Source organism: Teleopsis dalmanni, chromosome 2 (genome assembly GCF_002237135.1).
Source record: "Teleopsis dalmanni isolate 2A chromosome 2, ASM223713v2, whole genome shotgun sequence".
In the NCBI taxonomy this organism is placed as follows: Eukaryota; Metazoa; Arthropoda; class Insecta; order Diptera; family Diopsidae; genus Teleopsis; species Teleopsis dalmanni.
In genome coordinates, this window is record NC_051847.1 from 79,095,498 (window position 1) to 79,113,641 (window position 18,144).

An 18,144-nucleotide genomic window follows, 5' to 3' on the forward strand; every position below is an offset into this window, starting at 1 on the left:
ATTTTCTCGTCAACTTATCCTGCTGACTTAATACAATTAGGATCAACATATTAATAGATGTCTTTAACAGGTACTGCACACAGTGTATAGATTCTGATTTCTGTAATCTAAAGTGCATTGGTAATGTAACGCCATTTTGGGTACAAAAAAATCAAACTGAAACTGAAACTAAAATGTAATGCACTTCAGTTAGAAACGGCAAACTACTGTCCAGCTTAGAGAGCAAACCTGTTTAGGTTAGGTTAGGTTAAACCGGCGATCCCAGGGGGATCCACTTAGGCCCATAGGCCCATTGTGATACCGTATTATTTAGAAACCCATGGGCTAAAACCATCCAGAACCCTTAACAAAGCTTACAATGCTACATAGAGGGAGTTCTCGAAGTTCGTCAAGATCCTCAAAAAAGAAAGCCCCCAAAAATTTAAGGCGACGCCGTGCATGTGCCGGACACGAAGAAAGCAGGTGAGAGGCACTTTCGTCATCCTCACCACAACTGCGGCAAAAATGGTTGAACGGTAGATTCAGTCTCCTAGCATGATTACCTAGAATACAATGACCTGTTAGTAAACCTACTACAAGACTGATATCTCTACGGGATAACTCTAAGAGAGACTTCGATTTTCTATTGTTGGTCTGTGGCCACATTGCATACAGATGCCTGCATATCGCAGAGTCTTCCCATCTTTTGTTAAAAAGTTCGGCACAGGAAGAACTCAAAATCAATTTGCATGAAGTCAACGATATGCCCAGATTGTTTAGGTGTTCCGAGTGGTTCCCTGAAGCACCACGTCTGGCTAGCTCGTCTGCTTTACAATTGCCGTAAATATCCCTATGACCGGGGACCCAGATTAGAGAAATATTGAACTGCGTCGACATCTCATTTAGAGATGTGTAGCAGTCAAGGACCGTCCTAGATGTGAATTGGACAGAACTCAAGGACTTTAAAGCAGCTTGACTATCCGATAGTATATATATATTCCTTTCAAGTATATTACCTACTTCTAGACAAGCTAAAGCTTCCTTAATGGCAATTACTTCTGCCTGAAAAACACTACAGTGATCCGGAAGCCTATAGCAGGAGGATATATTCAGCCCCTCTGAGAAAACTCCACTGCCTACGCCGCTCCCAATCTTTGAGCCATCAGTAAAAATTTGCAGACCCTCACCCAGGGAGGGACCTCCTGACAACCAAGCTTCCCTGGATGGGAATCTAACAATAAATTTTCTATCAAAGTCGAGAATCGGAGAGGTGTAGTCAATGTTATTTGGAGTAGAACTGAAAATATTTAGAATCGAGCCATGCCCATAGTCACTAGCCTTCCATTGTGAAGTAGCCTTAAGTCTTAGGGCAGATGATGCTGCCAACTGCTTACTGATGATGTCAAGTGGCATTAAATGGAGCATTAGATCTAATGCTATAGATGGTGTTGTACACAGAGCACCACTTATACAGAGTTCAGCCCTGCGCTGAACCCTGTTCAGTACCGTACAGTACGAAGATTTATCAAGAGCTGTCCACCATATGGCAATGCCATACAGAAGTATTGGTCTAATGACAGCAGTGTATAGCCATTGAGCGATACGTGGTTGCAAACCCCACCTTTTACCAATAGCTTTTTGACAAAGGAGCAGAGCAATGTTTGCTTTCCTAGCCCGCTCCAAAACATTTTCTTTCCAGCTCAGTTTCCTATCGAAAACAATGCCTAAAAATTTTGCTTTCTCAATATATTGTATCGCAGAACCTTTAATATAGAGTGGAGAAAGATTTGGAACCCTATGTTTTCTGGTAAATACTACGATTTCTGTTTTTCTGGGGTTAACCCCGAGACCACATGTCAGTGTCCAATTGTTAAGGATATTCAGGCCATACTGCAAAATATCCCTTAAACTAGTAGCATATTTTCCAGTAACTGTTAGTGCAATGTCATCCGCATATGCAACTGTCCCGCATCCCGCTCTCCCCAGTTTTTGTAACAGTTCATTCACCGCTATATTCCAGAGGAGAGGAGAGAGTACGCCCCCTTGGGGGGTACCTCTATTTACCCGTCTGTGTGTTGCTGATACACCCATTTGTGCTTCAATAATTCTGCCAGTTAGTAACTGACCGATAAAGCTGATAAGCGCATCCTCAACACCCAGACGCGAGAGTGCGTTAGCTATTGCACTGGGAAGAATATTGTTAAAAGCTCCTTCAATATCTACGAAAGCCACTATACAAAATTCCTTTACTTTAAGAGTTTTTTCAATAGTACAGGTGAGGGCATGCAGTGCTGTCTCTGTGGATTTACCCTTAGTGTAGGCGTGTTGTGTCGGTGACCAAAGATTGGGATCTATAACGCGCCTTATTTCAAAGTCTATAATTCTTTCTAAAGCTTTCAGCATGAAAGATGAAAGACTAATTGGACGGAGTTCATTAGGGTTACTATGAGAGGTTTTACCCGCCTTAGGAATAAAGACAACTCTAACCTTTCTCCATTGAGTTGGAACATAATTAAAAATGAGACAATATTTAAAAATGGTCAGAAGCCAGTTTTGTATTTGATCCCAAGAGTTTTGCAGCTCAATAGGATGAATACTATCCGGTCCTGGTGATTTATATGGCTTAAAGCTAAAAATGGCCCATTTTAGAGTTTGTAGGTTTAACTTGATAGAGTTTACCGGTGCGTAGTTTAAACATTCTGAGGATTCCGTCGAAGCAAAGGATCCAGGAAAGTGGGTATCTAGTAATAAATCTAGTGACTCCCTACTGTTATTTGACCAAGTCCCATCCGGTTTTCTTAGCAACTCAGGGACAGATGGATTTTTAGATAGGATTTTGCGTAGTCTAGAGGTTTCAGAGTCCCTACTAATCTCTTGACAATATGATTGCCAACTAGTCCTCTTAGACTTACGTAGTTCTTTCTTATAATTCTGCAGAGAGATCTTGTATTCAGACCAGTCACTCTCATTTCTATTTAGCTTTGCCCTATTAAAAAGTCTCCTGCATTCTTTCCTCAATTGACCTAAGTTTCTATTCCACCAGGGTGGGTTACTCTTCCTACTAGGTCGAGTTGAAGGACAGGCAAGGTTAAAAGCTTCATTAAGTATTGAGGTAAGATCTCCTACCTGCTCGTCCAGATCATTTATATTCTCTGGCGGATAAAGAGTAGTGTTTGTCAACAGCTCATTTATAGAGGATTTGTACTTTGTCCAGTTTGTATTCCTGACATTTCTGAAAGTTTCTAAACTGGGGGTACTTGATTTCTTTAAGTGTATAGAAAATTCTAAAATCATATGGTCTGAAAAAGAGTGTCTAGTGGACACTTTCCATTTTCTTATAGACCCATGAATTTTGGCAGTAGTCACGGTAATGTCTAAAACCTCCTGCCTGTTTTTGGTAACAAAAGTCGGCCTATTACCGTCATTACATATAAAAAGATTATTACTAAAAATAAAATCGAAAAGTAACTCACCACGTTCATTCGTGTTTGAGCTGCCCCATATTTCATGGTGAGCATTTGCGTCGCAGCCCAAAATGATATCTGCACCAAGTCTCCTAGCGTCAATTGTCAGCTGTTTTAGGTTACTTGATGGCAACTCTTCGTGATCGTGAGCCATATATGCAGATACCGCCCATATCTGGCCCCAAGGTCCCTCAATACTTACTGCGGTTAGGTCTTTGTCACTATACTGCGAAAGCATGAGAGCGTTATATATTTTATTTATTAATATGCAGGATCTAGGCTTACCCTTGTTTACCGCATACATTAAGTCAAAGTTTTTAGTCCTGAGTCCGCAGACAAGATCCTTGAAAACCCATGGCTCTTGCACCAGGACCATATCAGCCTCGTTGTTGCTGAGGCATTGCAACAAGCTGGCGGACGCAGCCTTGCAGTGGTGCAGGTTAATTTGTAGTACCCGCATCATGATTTGTTTTGGATGTGGTAGTGTCCACCACTGTAACGTCAAGCGCGCTATCTTCTTCAGATTCATTTTCAGAGTTCAAAAGTTCTTCTTCGTCAAAAAGATAGCGCGTACCAATACTCTCTTCAGATGTAATTGAAGGAGCTGGAGAGGACATAGTCACGTCCATATTTATTGAATCAGAAGTGGTAGGCAGTATTTCTACTGGGCCCACTGAGTTTGCGGTAGCAGTTACAATATCGCCCGCTTCCATTATGGTATCAACAGTGCCTTGCGGTGCTGCTGGACCTGTGTCATTAGGTAAGGATTGCTCCTCGTCCTTTTTATATACCCTCATTGTGATGGCTGAGAAACCGTAGTTAATGACACCATTTGATTTCGCCAAAGTGGCCAAGGATGCTTTGTCAATCACAAAACTGACCGACCTATATTTACCCTTGACTTCCTCCAGCTTGGTAATCTTCCACGTTGATGTGTTTAACTGACGGTTTCCTAACCGAATAAGTTCCAGAATCCGCTGAGGATCGGACTGATGGGCTGGTATCCAGGAACGCGCTCTTGGTCGACTAGGGATTTGCTCCTTAGTAACAACCTTAAGTTTGGCGCCTGGCCATGCCTCACCAATTCTGGAAATGGCTTTGCGAAAAAGATCAACAGAACGCTGATCTGCGCAGGCGATAAGTTTCACATGGCCCTGATGCCATCCACTATCGCGACAAGTGGGACCGTCTCCAGGAAAGTCCTTCAGGAGATCGACATAAATGTCAAGGAGCTTGAGCTCAATTAAGTCCCACTTAGCAGGAGTAATTGTGCCATCCGGGTCATTTTCATCAATGACTCCCATTATTAAAGAACCCTTCAGCATGTCGCTAAAGGATTTTGTATTTGTGGCGTTGCCACGAAATTTTGCCTTTTTGGCATCAGGTTTTGAAGCTGACTCATCTAATGAGCGCTGTCGCTTCGTAGCAGGTTCCTGCTTGTCCTTCGAGGTATCGAGGACCTGCTTAGCCCAGGCAATCCTGGCCTTCATAGATTCGGATGTAACCGAAATATTGCCGTATCTTTCGAGCAGTCTAGTCGCCGCTCGGCGTTCCTTGTAACTCCTCCTCCCTGGAGGGCCTGACCGAATTAGTGGTCCGGAGCGTATCGATACGTTTTGTTTATTATTATTTGAAGGCACCTTTTTATTACCACTGGAAGTCGCGGTAGGTACCTTATTTGGACATTTAGTGTCCGAAGATTTGGAGCTCTGTTTAGCCGAGCTCTCCGCTATAGAATTTTTATTTTTATTATTTATTGGTTCATTCATATTAAAACCCACGAGTTGCGGAGAAAGGAAGGTCCATCCGGGCAGAGATCCGCAATACCCGGATAAGGCTAAATTACAACCGGAGGGCGCCAGTTATCCGGAGGTCTCCGTTTAAAAACACACTGACGTAGTGCTATTCATCTCATCGGCACGGGTCGAATAACACCGGAGATTACGGGTTTTATCGAGTTTTCCTCTCTAGATCCATGATGTTCTGTTATGCCGACATGATAGCCAACATGAAAAAACAGGTTCACCTCGAGAAGGATGTGATAATATATCACGCATCATGGTCTTGATATGGCATAGGCTTAAGGTATTTACATACTGTGTTACGCATAACCATATCCCGTTCAAACTAGAACACGAACCCAGCAAACCTGTTTATTCTTTCTTTTTAAAAGGAAAATTACGTATTAACGATTCTGATTGGTCAATATTATGGCATTGTGAAGATCGAAACTAAAATGAAAGAATTAGAGTGGATATTTTGCGAAAATTTAAAATTTAAATGAATCAATTCGTTTAATTTTATTGTTAAAATTTTCATCTTTAAATTTATTTTTATAATTGGACATATTTAAATTGGTTATTGACTCATATATATTTTATATATAAAAATTTAAATGATCCGAACTTTATATATGTTTAACCTTACTTGTTCTTCTTATTTTTATTCGATAATATTCTGAAATATCTACTGAAACATCACTGTTAATATAAAATCAGATATACAGATATATGTGATACAGTACTCTTCTTAATACATTTTTACTCTTTTCGATTCTAGACATCTAAATACTTTCCATGTCATTGCTCAACTAATTTAGAACCAAACAAAAACATCTGGACGTTTCATTTTTGAACTCATTTCACAGCACTTCAACTTTATTGATTGACCTATTTTGCAATTTTTACATCTCTCTTTCCCGAGTTAAGATAGAGCAAAACAGAGATCGGTAAATAAATGTTTCAGTTTTTATGAATGAGTTAGTTTTCATTGGCAAAAAATTTAAATGTCTAATCATCAAATTTGGAAAATTTGAACAAAACTCAAAATTATTTATGATACAATAACACTAAAGGAAAATAAAATTAGCAAATATAATTAGTTACTTCTACATAAAAATGTTCGTCATTATATCGGTTAATAAATGTTCACATATTAGTCTACATACTTAACACAATAATACATATACATCCTAGACAGGTGAAAATATACCGAAATCGTTAAGGTAATTAAGCTAATTAGAATTGCTTGCCATACTTCTTCCATCTTTTTTCCTTTCTTTTTTTATTATTTATTATAATTATTTTATTATTTAATTAATTTTAAAGCATATTTAATTAACATATTTAATTGATGTTGAAGCCTCAATATAAATTGACTCAGTTGCACATGAGCATTTTAAGAGTAATTACTCTTCAAATGTAATTTCTCCATAATTTTATCACTTTAGTTGGATAATAAATAAAACAAATGAATATCAACAAAGGACTCAGATACTGTAACAATTAAAGATCGAAAATATTTCAATAAAACTCTAATTTTACTTGAAAAAATTGTAAAGCAATTCATCGGGTTTCACTTCGAGTGTATGATAATAAAATGTATTCTTTTTTAATGCATTAATGTATTCTTTCTCCAATAATTAAATTTTGGTGGATTAGAAAATTCGCGCTCAATATCAAATCTAAATTTGATTTAATTTCTAAAATCAAATCAAATTTAGAAATGATTTCTAAAGGAAATCATTTTATCAGGCCGAGCTCTATATCAAATAAATACGACAGCAACATATTACCACACATTTCACAGTAATCAATTAGGAAAAATGAACGACCACTTGAACTCCTGATTAAGTAAGAGCAAGCAATTAATGTCCTAAGACAATGTACGTCATCATTTATACAATATAACAACAACAATATTGTTGACAAGGTTATAAGTAGCCATTACATAGACCACGTTTTTTTCTCTTTTAAATGCATTCCACTTAAGCGTACTTGGTTCCATACTCCTTCTTTTGTTTACTAATGATATCCCTATAATAGAAATTATAAAATTGGTTCAATTGGTTCTAATGAAATTGGAAGCAACTAAAACATTTCAGCTGGCCATTAATTATGTTAATAAGTAGACGAAACTATGGTTACTTAAACTTAACAATACAAAATCGGTACATGTTGACTTAACGAAAAAAAAGGCTCTCCCACTGCAAATTAAATATAAATGGACTGGAAATACCCTATGCGAATACTGCGAAATACTTAGTCATGACGCTAGATGCTAAACTATGTTAAAAAGAGCATGTGAAAAACAATAAAGAAGAACTTGAGCTAAATTTTAAGTAAATAAAATGGCTAATTGGCAGGCATTCAGTGTTATCGACACAAAAGCAGGGTTTGAATTGCTTGCTGAAAATTAGCAAAAGCAACCATATTTTGACTAATGCATAAATATTAACCAGTCGATTTTTGTCAAACGACTAATTGCTAACGCATTGCATATGAAAATGAAATAAAAATATGCATTAGCAACAGCAAAAAACGTAAACAACCAGTTTTGATTGCTTGCTAATAGTCAATTTTACATTTTTGACTATTATGCATTTGGAATATATGCAACTTGCTTGCTTATGCGTTAGCTGCTTGTGTTTTGCTATTAGCAAATGTATATGGATTTCTTCTTTTTGTTTTTGTTTTAAGGGAATGTGTACGCATTATTTCTTTGTTGGTGCATTGAATATAGTTGTGCAAAATTGTAAGTAATGTGTGTGCGTACAATTTGTATGCAATTAATATTATTTTATCTGTAAATAGATTATGCCTAAATTTATGTTTTTTTAATTATTAAATTTATGATATATATGATATATATGATATATATGATATTAATTATTAATTATTAATTTATATATATATGTTTATATTTGTGGGAAAATTTTAAGTAATATGTAGAACATATTATATACAAAGTTGCCGTTATTCTAAAGTGTTTCATTTTAATCGGTGTATCATGGCTCCGCGACTTAATAAATTCGCAATTCTTCAACATTTTAATATAAATAGTGATAGCGATTTAGCAGTTCGACTTCTTCGTACAGCTCGTTGGAGATGCTTTTCAATACAAATTTTTTATTAAATTTTTCTTCTAAGCCACGACAAATAGGGTCAATAATCTTTCTCATATTTTCCGAATTAAGGACATTAAATGGAATAGCGAAATAACTCTTTTTTGCTCATTTCGATTTTAATTGTTTGTTTTCGGAATGATTTTTTCACAACTATTGCACTACTACTTGAGCTGGAATCTTCATTTTTATTTATATTTAACTGGTGCATATTTTTTAAATGTGTTCTTAAATTAAATATTCTGTCCCTCTTCAACGAATGTTTGCAAATTTTACAAACTGCTAAATCGCTATCACTATTTATATTAAAATGTTGAAGAATTGCGAATTTATTAAGTCGCGGAGCCATGATACACCGATTAAAATGAAACACTTTAGAATAACGGCAACTTTGTATATAATATGTTTTACATATTATTTAAAATTTTCCCACAAATATAAACATATATATATATATATATATATATATAAATTAATAATTAATAATTAATATCATATATATCATATATATCATATATATCATAAATTTAATAATTAAAAAAAACATAAATTTAGGCATAATCTATTTACAGATAAAATAATATTAATTGCATACAAATTGTACGCACACACATTACTTACAATTTTGCACAACTATATTCAATGCACCAACAAAGAAATAATGCGTACACATTCCCTTAAAACAAAAACAAAAAGAAGAAATCCATATACATTTGCTAATAGCAAAACACAAGCAGCTAACGCATAAGCAAGCAAGTTGCATATATTCCAAATGCATAATAGTCAAAAATGTAAAATTGACTATTAGCAAGCAATCAAAATGAAACCAGTTTACGTTTTTTGCTGTTGCTAATGCATATTTTTATTTCATTTTCATATGCAATGCGTTAGCAATTATGCAAGCAATGCAATTAGCAACAGCAATTCAAACCCTGCACAAAAGTACTAAGAAATATTATCCTGATATATTCTTAGTGCAGACCTACATCTTGATCCGGTAATAAAACCCGTTTAGGTCAGTATAAAAACGTATGCTGTTTCTCACGCAACGAAAATTACACAAAATATAAAAAAATGCAGGATCTTTATATTTAGTCAGCACAAATGACTCAGCACAGAGATTAAAACGTATAATTCCCTTTGACCTCACTAAGTAGTAAAATACCTTACCTTTATGAAATACCTTTACCTTAACGTAAATATTTACAATTTTTCAAACCAAAAATGCTTGTTAGTTGTATTAATAAAAAAAAATAAGTGCTTTTCACATTAAATGGATATAAAATAATACTACAGAAGCAATGACTTTGGGTTAGTTTAATTAAAATTGTCGTATGATTATATATTATAAATAAATCAGATATTCTATCTTTACCAATATTTGGTTTAAACCCAATACTTTACAAACGTTTACGTTACAATGTTCCAAGGTATGTAGGCCACTTATTGTGATAAAAATATCGATAAAAATGTCTCAGGCTTTTTGGACAATGTTAAATATTAAATAACCTAAATAAATTATAAAAAATATATAATTGATATTTGGTCATAAAACAATAAATTGTAGGTTTCTTCAATTTTCATAAGCAATTTTTTAATTTTTTTAATATTTTATTTTTAAATTTGATTTAGAATAAAAGTTTACTTAAAATAGTTTTGCTAATTAACAACAATACAAATAGAATTAGCATAACTCGAAAAAACATGTATCCTTTTTGTTCTTCTTGGGCGCGTATATCTCCATCTAAAGATATCCTTTCAAAAAAAGTCAAACATTCTCCAGTTCCTTTGTTTCTAAAGTGTATACGAGTATTATGCGCCCGGAAAGGAAGCGTCACTGGAAATTGCATACAAATTCATAGCTTCGACTATGGCCAGGAACGGTGCGGTGTGAATGTTAATCAGCTAAAATGTTGGGCCTCGTAGGAACATGCTCAAAATGCAAATTTAATTGTGTTCAGGTGAAACAATGGTTTCCAAAACAGAACAGAAATACAAGGAGCAGTACTAAGCCTCAAGGACACAAATAACGGCACTAATTCAAGATAAACTGACTATGAAAATGCAGTGCTTTAAGCGAAATTGTTTGTGTTTAAGAAAGAAAAAATATTGTGGAAGTGGCAATGGCCAGCCAGAAAGAAGAAAAGATTGAATTGAATTCTTTGCCTAATGGAACTTATATGCCAAATATTAGTTAACACAATAAGCACAACAAAAAAAATATATTTAATTATTTTATATAAATTTTTTTTTATAAATTTTTTTTGCTTGCACAATTTTCTAAAACTCAAGGTGAAACTTAAAATTTCTGAAGCAAGTTTAAGTTCACGTTTCCTAGAATGGCATAAGAGTTTGGTTTATTCAATGCTAAGAGCCATAAAATTTTAGTAAAAACACTTTCAGGTGAACGTGTTGATGCATTTTCTTTAAAAATCTAATTTTTTCTAATGCATAAATTTGAGATCACAAACGACTAATAAAAGGAATGAAGGGAATGAAAGGAATGAAATCTACCCAACCTTTTCACTTCTGCTTTTCCAAGCATGGTTTAACTACTCAAGAACATTTCAGTTTCACTAACATTTCAGTATCCTTGCAATAATTTTCAGGTTAGGGTTCTTAAAGTAATAAACCAGTTATTTGAATGGAAGCCCATTTTAATTTTTTTACATATATTTTTAATTTTATTAAAATTAAAAATTTTTACATTCTAAAAATGTTTAGTTAAAATGTAATTGTTGTCAGAAAACACAAAAATTTCATTAATAATGAGGTTGTATTTTTTTAAATTATCATTTTTATTTAGGCCACTCTGGTCTTATGACTGGGATGCAAATAAATTTTAATTTACTTCATTTTTTCACCCGATGTTTCGTTTCGTTGGAGTATCAGGAGTATCTAAAAGATTTTTTTATTATTTAATAATATTGTTAACATTGTTAACAAATAAATAACAACAATAATAACAATAACAATAAAAATAGTAGTACAGTCAAACTTCCATAACCCGAACTTCTATAACTCGAATTTTCTAAGAGTAGAACTAAAAAAAGTGCAACAGGGTTTTAAAGTGCAAATTACATCAATTCTGCTTCCATAACTCGAAATTCTACAACTCGAAACTCTCTACAAATCGAATAAAAATATTGTGACGTACTAAAACGAATATGGGAAAGTGCATTCTATAAGTCAAATTTTTGTTTTAGGTATGAATCAATTTTGGTGTTAATGAGACATCTCTTTTTCTAAACTAAATGGAACTGAGATAACCATTTACCGATAAAAATTAAAATCCCAAACCCTAATTTCTGCATATTTTACTTTACTATAATTTCTATGTTGTATTTGATTTCAAATCTATATTTATAAAAATGAATGTTGTCTGTCTGTCTGTCTGTACTCGATGGATTCAAAAACCATACATCCAATCACCGTGAAAATTTGGGAAATTATTAGGTATATCCCTGGGAAGGTTTTTGCAAATTTTTATTAAAACCAAAGTTGGGGTTCTAGGTTCATTTAATTAGTAATATTCTGGTAAAAGTATATTCTGTAATATAATTTACAATATCATTTAAGACAATATAATAATCCTAGATTGTTAGATTGTGAAAAGTCAGCTTGGTTCTTACATTCGTACAGTGTGTGTTTTAGTTTAATTTTGAGTAAATATATTAAGTGTAATAGAATAATTTATTTAATTTAATTTATTAAAATCAGAGGGAAATACGTTTTATTTAACACCACAATTACGCCACCAAAGCGAAGTGCCATTGGTTGAACTACAAATCAAGCAAAAAGGAGAAGGGAAGAACGAGTTTCAGAAACAAGTGAGCAGAGAAAAACTAGAAAAGAAAGAGATCGAGTTCACACATTAGAAACGAGTAAGCAGAGGCAAGAAAGAGTTCGAGTTCGCATTGCTCTTGCTCGATCATTCGAAACGAGTGAGCAGAGGCAAGCAAGCCAAGAAAGAGATCGAGTTCGTACTGCTCTTGCTCGATCATTAGAAACGAGTGAGTGACACGAAGTTCGCCGAGTCAGCCAGTAAATAAACAAATATGTTACAATGTAATCCTAGTTTCTTTTAAAATAAAAACAATAATTCCCTAACTTGAAGCCTCCATACGAAAGTTTATTAAACATAACGTACCTTAGACTTTTTGTCAATAAAACGTCGCGACTATTTGTGTTATTTACAGTGATTTACGGTGAAATTGAGAGTTCGCGAAAAAATGGAAATAACGCGAGAAAATTTTCGTGCGATGATTTATTACGATGATTTATTCGACGTGGACTATCAAGGCAAGAGTACATCGATCAACTTACTTCCACATTTGGCGATGAAACCCCATCCTTTGCCACTGTGAAACACTGCCACTGATACAATGATTTTAATTGTGCCCGCAGTTCATGCTGTGCAAAAAGTGATACGAGTAATACAAGATCGTCATGCGACATACTCTTACTTTGAGATTGAGGGAACCCTAGGCATTAGTTTATTAGTTCCACCAGCATATATAAGCTATTGCATGAGAAAGGTTAATTTTTGTTGGATTCCCCATCATTTGACAAAATGTCAAAAAGATTTTCGTACCGATTGGTGTACACAAATGCTCAAGATGCACAATGGCGGTGCTTCAAAAGATGAACTCTTATATGAGATTGTAACAGGTGACGAATCATGGATGTATGAGTATATAGAAATCAGCAATCGACTGTATGGATGTTTCAAGATGAACCAAATCCAACGAAAGTTGTTCACGCTCGAAGCACTTCGAAACAAATGGTGGCTTGTTTTTTCGTGAAAACTGGTAATGTGGCAACTACGAGTAAATCATTACAGGAACGTAAAATGATCAATTCCAAATGGTATACAAGTACAACTATTTGTTTACCGGAAGTCTTCAATTATTTCCAGTGACGAAAAAAAAAAGCGCCGTCGGATCATTCTCCATATCCATCAAGACAATGCGAGTGCTCAAACATTTCGTCTAACAACCGACTATTTAAATATTAAAAAAATCTAATTGATGGGTCATCCGCCGTACAGTCCTGATTTGACACCCAATCATTCAATGATTTCTTCTTGTTCTCGAACGTCAAGAATAAATTGAGCATCGACAATGATTTTTATCAGTGGAAAAAATCGTTGTTGCATTTAAATACCATTTTTTGTCGGTGTCTGAAGAGGATTAGAAAAAATGAGCATGCAAAGGTGTATTAACCCTAAAGGAGAATACCTCGAGTAACAATAAAGCAATTTTCAACGACAAGTTAGTATTTTTTCATTATAGGCTCAAAATATAAATAGTGACCCTCCTATTTAGGTACATATGATTTAGGTGCTGCAATTGTTGACCCAAAGTTTTAACAATGCGTGAGAGTTCCAAATATTTTTTAATTATCTATTCATTTACAAAAATTATAAAGCGCTATAACAATGCTTGCCGGATTGTTATAAAATTTACCTCCTTTCCATTTTCTTTTTTCACCTTCACCGAATGAGTAAGAGTCAATATTTCCACATGCCGGTCTTGAACAACTGCGTTTTTAACGCATTTTTAAGAGAAAAATTTACAAATCGAATGAAAAAAGAGAAGCTGCCATGATAAGTCCACCCAAGTTATTAAACACACACACCCACACATGTAAACAACTGAACGTTAATTAGTATTAAAAAATTAAATTTAATAGTAAAAATTTACGATTTTCTCACACACACACAAACACACTTTACAGCGCTCATATTGCGCTGTAAAGTGTTTTAACATTTTGATTACTTGCGCTTTATGTAGCATATTTTTAATTTTTAATTGCATATGTACACAACATTATGCTGGGTGATTTTGTTTATGCGTGTGTTTGTTGGTGTGCTATAAATTTGCATACTGCAAATTCGCCTCATATAAGTATATCGCCTTATTCGTATATAAACACGCGCTTTTTCAAGGATTTGTATGCGTGTGTGTGTGTCCTTCTTTACATATTTTATGATTGCGCGCTTTTAATTAGACCCTTTTTAATGTTGCCTTTTTTTTATTAAACTCGCCTTAATTACGCGTGTTTTCCTTCTTTTTTAGTAATTCATTAAAAACGAATTACTTTGCTTTTTCGGTTGCATTACTACTTTTGTAATTAAAGTCGTAAAAGGGCATAAAATCTTGATTTTCCTTTCATTGTTTTATTGTTACATTTAAATTAAAATAAATATTTTTGTGTCTGCTGAAATGCCTTTAAAGGAAAGTTAATAAAAGAGGGCATCACATTTTAAATGAAATTTTAATGTCATATCTGCAGCTTCATTTTATTCTTTTGAGCAATTAACGAAAGCATTTGCGGATAATTGGAAAAATGTGTTCATCTCCCATTGCCATCTGTTAGCTGAATGGAGAAAGTTAACTTTGAGTTTTACAGACCCATCAAATTAAATTTATTAAATCCCAATTAATAGAGAACAAAGCAAATAGTTTATTCTATCAAGTTTTATACAATTTATACATACATATATAGTTCTATATATAAACTTCTGAAAGCAAGCACTGAGCATTTATTTAAGTCTTCAGACAGAGTCCTCGAAGATTATCATCGAAGAAATTATTTTAAGGAGAACCAAGTTTTCATGCGAAAAATACTATTACACGAATATTTTTCGCATGAAAATTTGGTTCCCCTTAAAATAATTCTTCGATGATAATCTTCGAGGATTCTGTGTGAAGACTTAAATAAATACTTAAATAAGTACTCAGTGCTTGCTTTCAAAAGTTTATATATAGAACTATATATATATTATTCAAATTTATTCTTTCAAAATAAAGACTTCGATTAAAATTTGTTCTCTATAAGCCATTTTTTCAAATCCAAAAAAAATAAAAATTAAATAGAACCGAATGAATTGGATTAATGTGATGTTAACTTCTGCGCATCCGAAAAAACCGGGATAATAATGTTGATCTCTACTTGAATTTTCTTTGTCTCTTCTGAAGAACAATCAACAGCAGAAGTTCTCTGTGTCGGCTGTCCTTTCCTTTTTGGGACATAGTGTTATATGTTATACCTATCGCATCTACAATAACATTTTTGCATATTTGCAAACACTGTTTGTAAATGATTACATGAGGGTTATATAATCTATTATGAATGGTATGGGTACCTACCATATTACTGATAATGTTTTCGTAAAATGTTATGAGCTCCTTTACCCAAAAACGGCACTAGATCAGCAATCTCGCACAGCTTTATTTGATAATTTTTCATCACTAGTTCATGAATTTAATCGACAGTATTTGGAGTTATTACCTCTTTTGGGCTTTTTGATCGCTCAGCATCTTTGTTACTTGTATACGCACAACAGAGCTTGATAAGCCACTTTTAAATCATTGCCTATATTGGTGCGGAAGCTCCATATTGCTGGCCAATTTTTCTACTTTCAGAAAAAAATTTACCTTATTCGAAAACTCTTCTTAATATGTTTTTCCTCTATTTTTGCATATCCACTAAAATTTGAGCATTTTAAATAGTTCTGAAAATTAATTTTTACTAAAAATGTTAAAAAATAATTTAGAAATATATTTTAAAATTTAATGCAAATAATACCTTAAAAATAACTTTTAATATTTTGGGCATTGCGAAAAATCCATCATCAGTGGTTTTGGGAACTATAACAAACAAAGTTACTACTGTATTTTTAGAGTGCAAATATAAAGTGTTATAATTAAACTCTAAATTTCCTTGAATGATATACATTTTCTTAAAATATATTTGAAGCGATCAATGTTTGAAAGAATTTTTCTGAAAGCACATACTATAACTTCTAGTTGATTACGATTCATATTTGTTTAAGGATATTAAATTACTATGTTACTATTCACCGATGCTAAATAAAATCTAAATTAGCCACGTTTTCTTTTGGCTATACTACCATTTAAATCATCAATCTAGTAATCGTTGCACTTAATGACGAATGAAAATTGAAAATAAAATATGTTCTAAAACATATATATGTTTTAGAACAAAATATGACTTTATACCCACCATTCGATCAAAGTTGAGACTTCTCTACAAGAAGTAACAATTTTTTTATTTAAATTGCATTGCATTACTTTACAGATTATTTGCACTATTTGTTACCTATTGCACTATGGTTTACATAATAGAAATACCTATTTAATAATATTAATAATACCAAATAATTGATCGAAATTTGCGCTTGAAACACAGTGATTTATTGATTTAATTGAAACTCAAAAAGTAGTAGCACATTTTAACGGCACACCCTTGACATTTTCTTGAGAAGAAGCCCGTATGGGAAGTGTCATACTTATCATGCCTGTAAAATATCGGTGAAGTTAGCATTCGAGACGTATTCGAAGCGAAATTTTTCTACTTCCATCAAAATTTGTGAAGGATTTTTAACAGACTTTTAGCAGGTAAGATCAATGTAGATATCTGTGAAAATAGACTTCAGGACCTATTTGCTGGAAAAAATTTCAAAGCCGAAGCTTCCAAAGTGTGATACATTTTTGACGTAATAAATTTAAAAAATATTACTCTGGCAATGGTATAGGGAAAAGTGTTTGCAATTTTACCGCTTCAAAAACTTGATGTCATATATTTTTTAAAATGTTTACTTTTACATATGTAAATAATTTATGTTTATATGACGAAATTTTCATAAAATACAAGATATAATAATTTTTTTGTTGATGTTGATTTTTTGAATCTTATGTTAATTTAGTTTAACCAAAATCTGATATTCATAAGAGACACTAACGTTTACCATTTAAACATTGACAAAAAATTTCGAAAGTAGAGCTATAGAAAACGATCAATCACAGCCACGACTCTCTTGAATATTGATCTGAAAAATAAGTACAGAAATGATTAAAAAAGTCTCTCGCTGATTTTTCAAAGAAGTTTCAAATATAAAATTTGGTTTTTTAGATAAAATGCTTTTCTTCTTCTATGGTGAATTTGATACTTTTCTGAAAGTCATTAAAAATTTTTAAAGTATCATTGATGTTATCTGTTCTTACAATCCCAAATAGGTCGTCTACATATTTAGTTAAAAGCCTCGGTTTTATTGCCATTCTTTCCATGCGTTGGTCAAGTAGTTCCTCCATTACAATATCTGCAATAATTGGTGACGCATGCAGAACCCATGGGTAAAAATAAAATCTTTAAAAACAAATAAATATTTTTTAAAAGATCATTATTTAACTGTTAACCAATAAGCCCGTATATAAAAAAATAACAAAATTGTTTTTTAAAAAAAAAAAGCAATTGTTTTCCGTAAAGAAGAATCTAAGTCATTTTATAACCCAGAAGACAAAAATTGTTTCGATACGAACTGATTTCTTCTATTTTTATCATCCGACTTGGATAAGGAACAACGTTATAGAGATGGGTTTGAAGTCTGTTTCAATTCATATAGTAATCAAAGCGGGGTTGGGCTTGTGAAAGAGATCAAAATCAAAAAGCCCATGTACAGAAGAGGTTCCTCTTCCAACTAAAGAATAAGAATATTTCATTTTCGCAAACTATGTTGCACATATTTTATGCTATTTTCTCTATAAATTGCACCTTTGACATTATTTATTACTTTTATTTCATGTTACATTTATTTCACTTCTGCACCCAAATGTCAACATATTTTTTTTGCAGTGTATGCATCTAATTTTTTAGTTTGCAGTAAAAAATATTATCACGTGGAAACATTTTTATATATTTTATTTTTAATTTTTCGCGTCAGTGTTGTCAGAGTTGCAGAAAAAGCAGAAAAAGCAGAAAAAGCAGAAAGGG

General features: G+C 33.2%; 2 protein-coding genes across 2 annotated transcripts in view; one reads left to right on the top strand and one right to left on the bottom strand.

The window, feature by feature from the left end:
* LOC119684205 (neuroligin-3) overlaps positions 1-18,144 on the top strand; it is a gene marked incomplete at its 5' end in the record, with an annotated part of 148,770 nt that overhangs the window by 120,278 nt on the left and 10,348 nt on the right.
* Positions 2,275-5,212, bottom strand: LOC119674901. The gene is made up of 2 exons (XM_038086057.1): positions 3,729-5,212; positions 2,275-3,669 (listed from the first exon to the last, which is right to left on the bottom strand). Exon 1 carries the CDS (start codon positions 5,210-5,212, stop codon positions 3,884-3,886), a length of 1,329 nt encoding a protein of 442 aa, XP_037941985.1. The 3' UTR covers positions 2,275-3,669; positions 3,729-3,883.

Bases quoted from the DNA above. Each gene is read 5' to 3' on its own strand.
- LOC119674901 (XM_038086057.1), bottom strand. From the start codon at position 5,212: ATGAATGAACCAATAAATAATAAAAATAAAAATTCTATAGCGGAGAGC.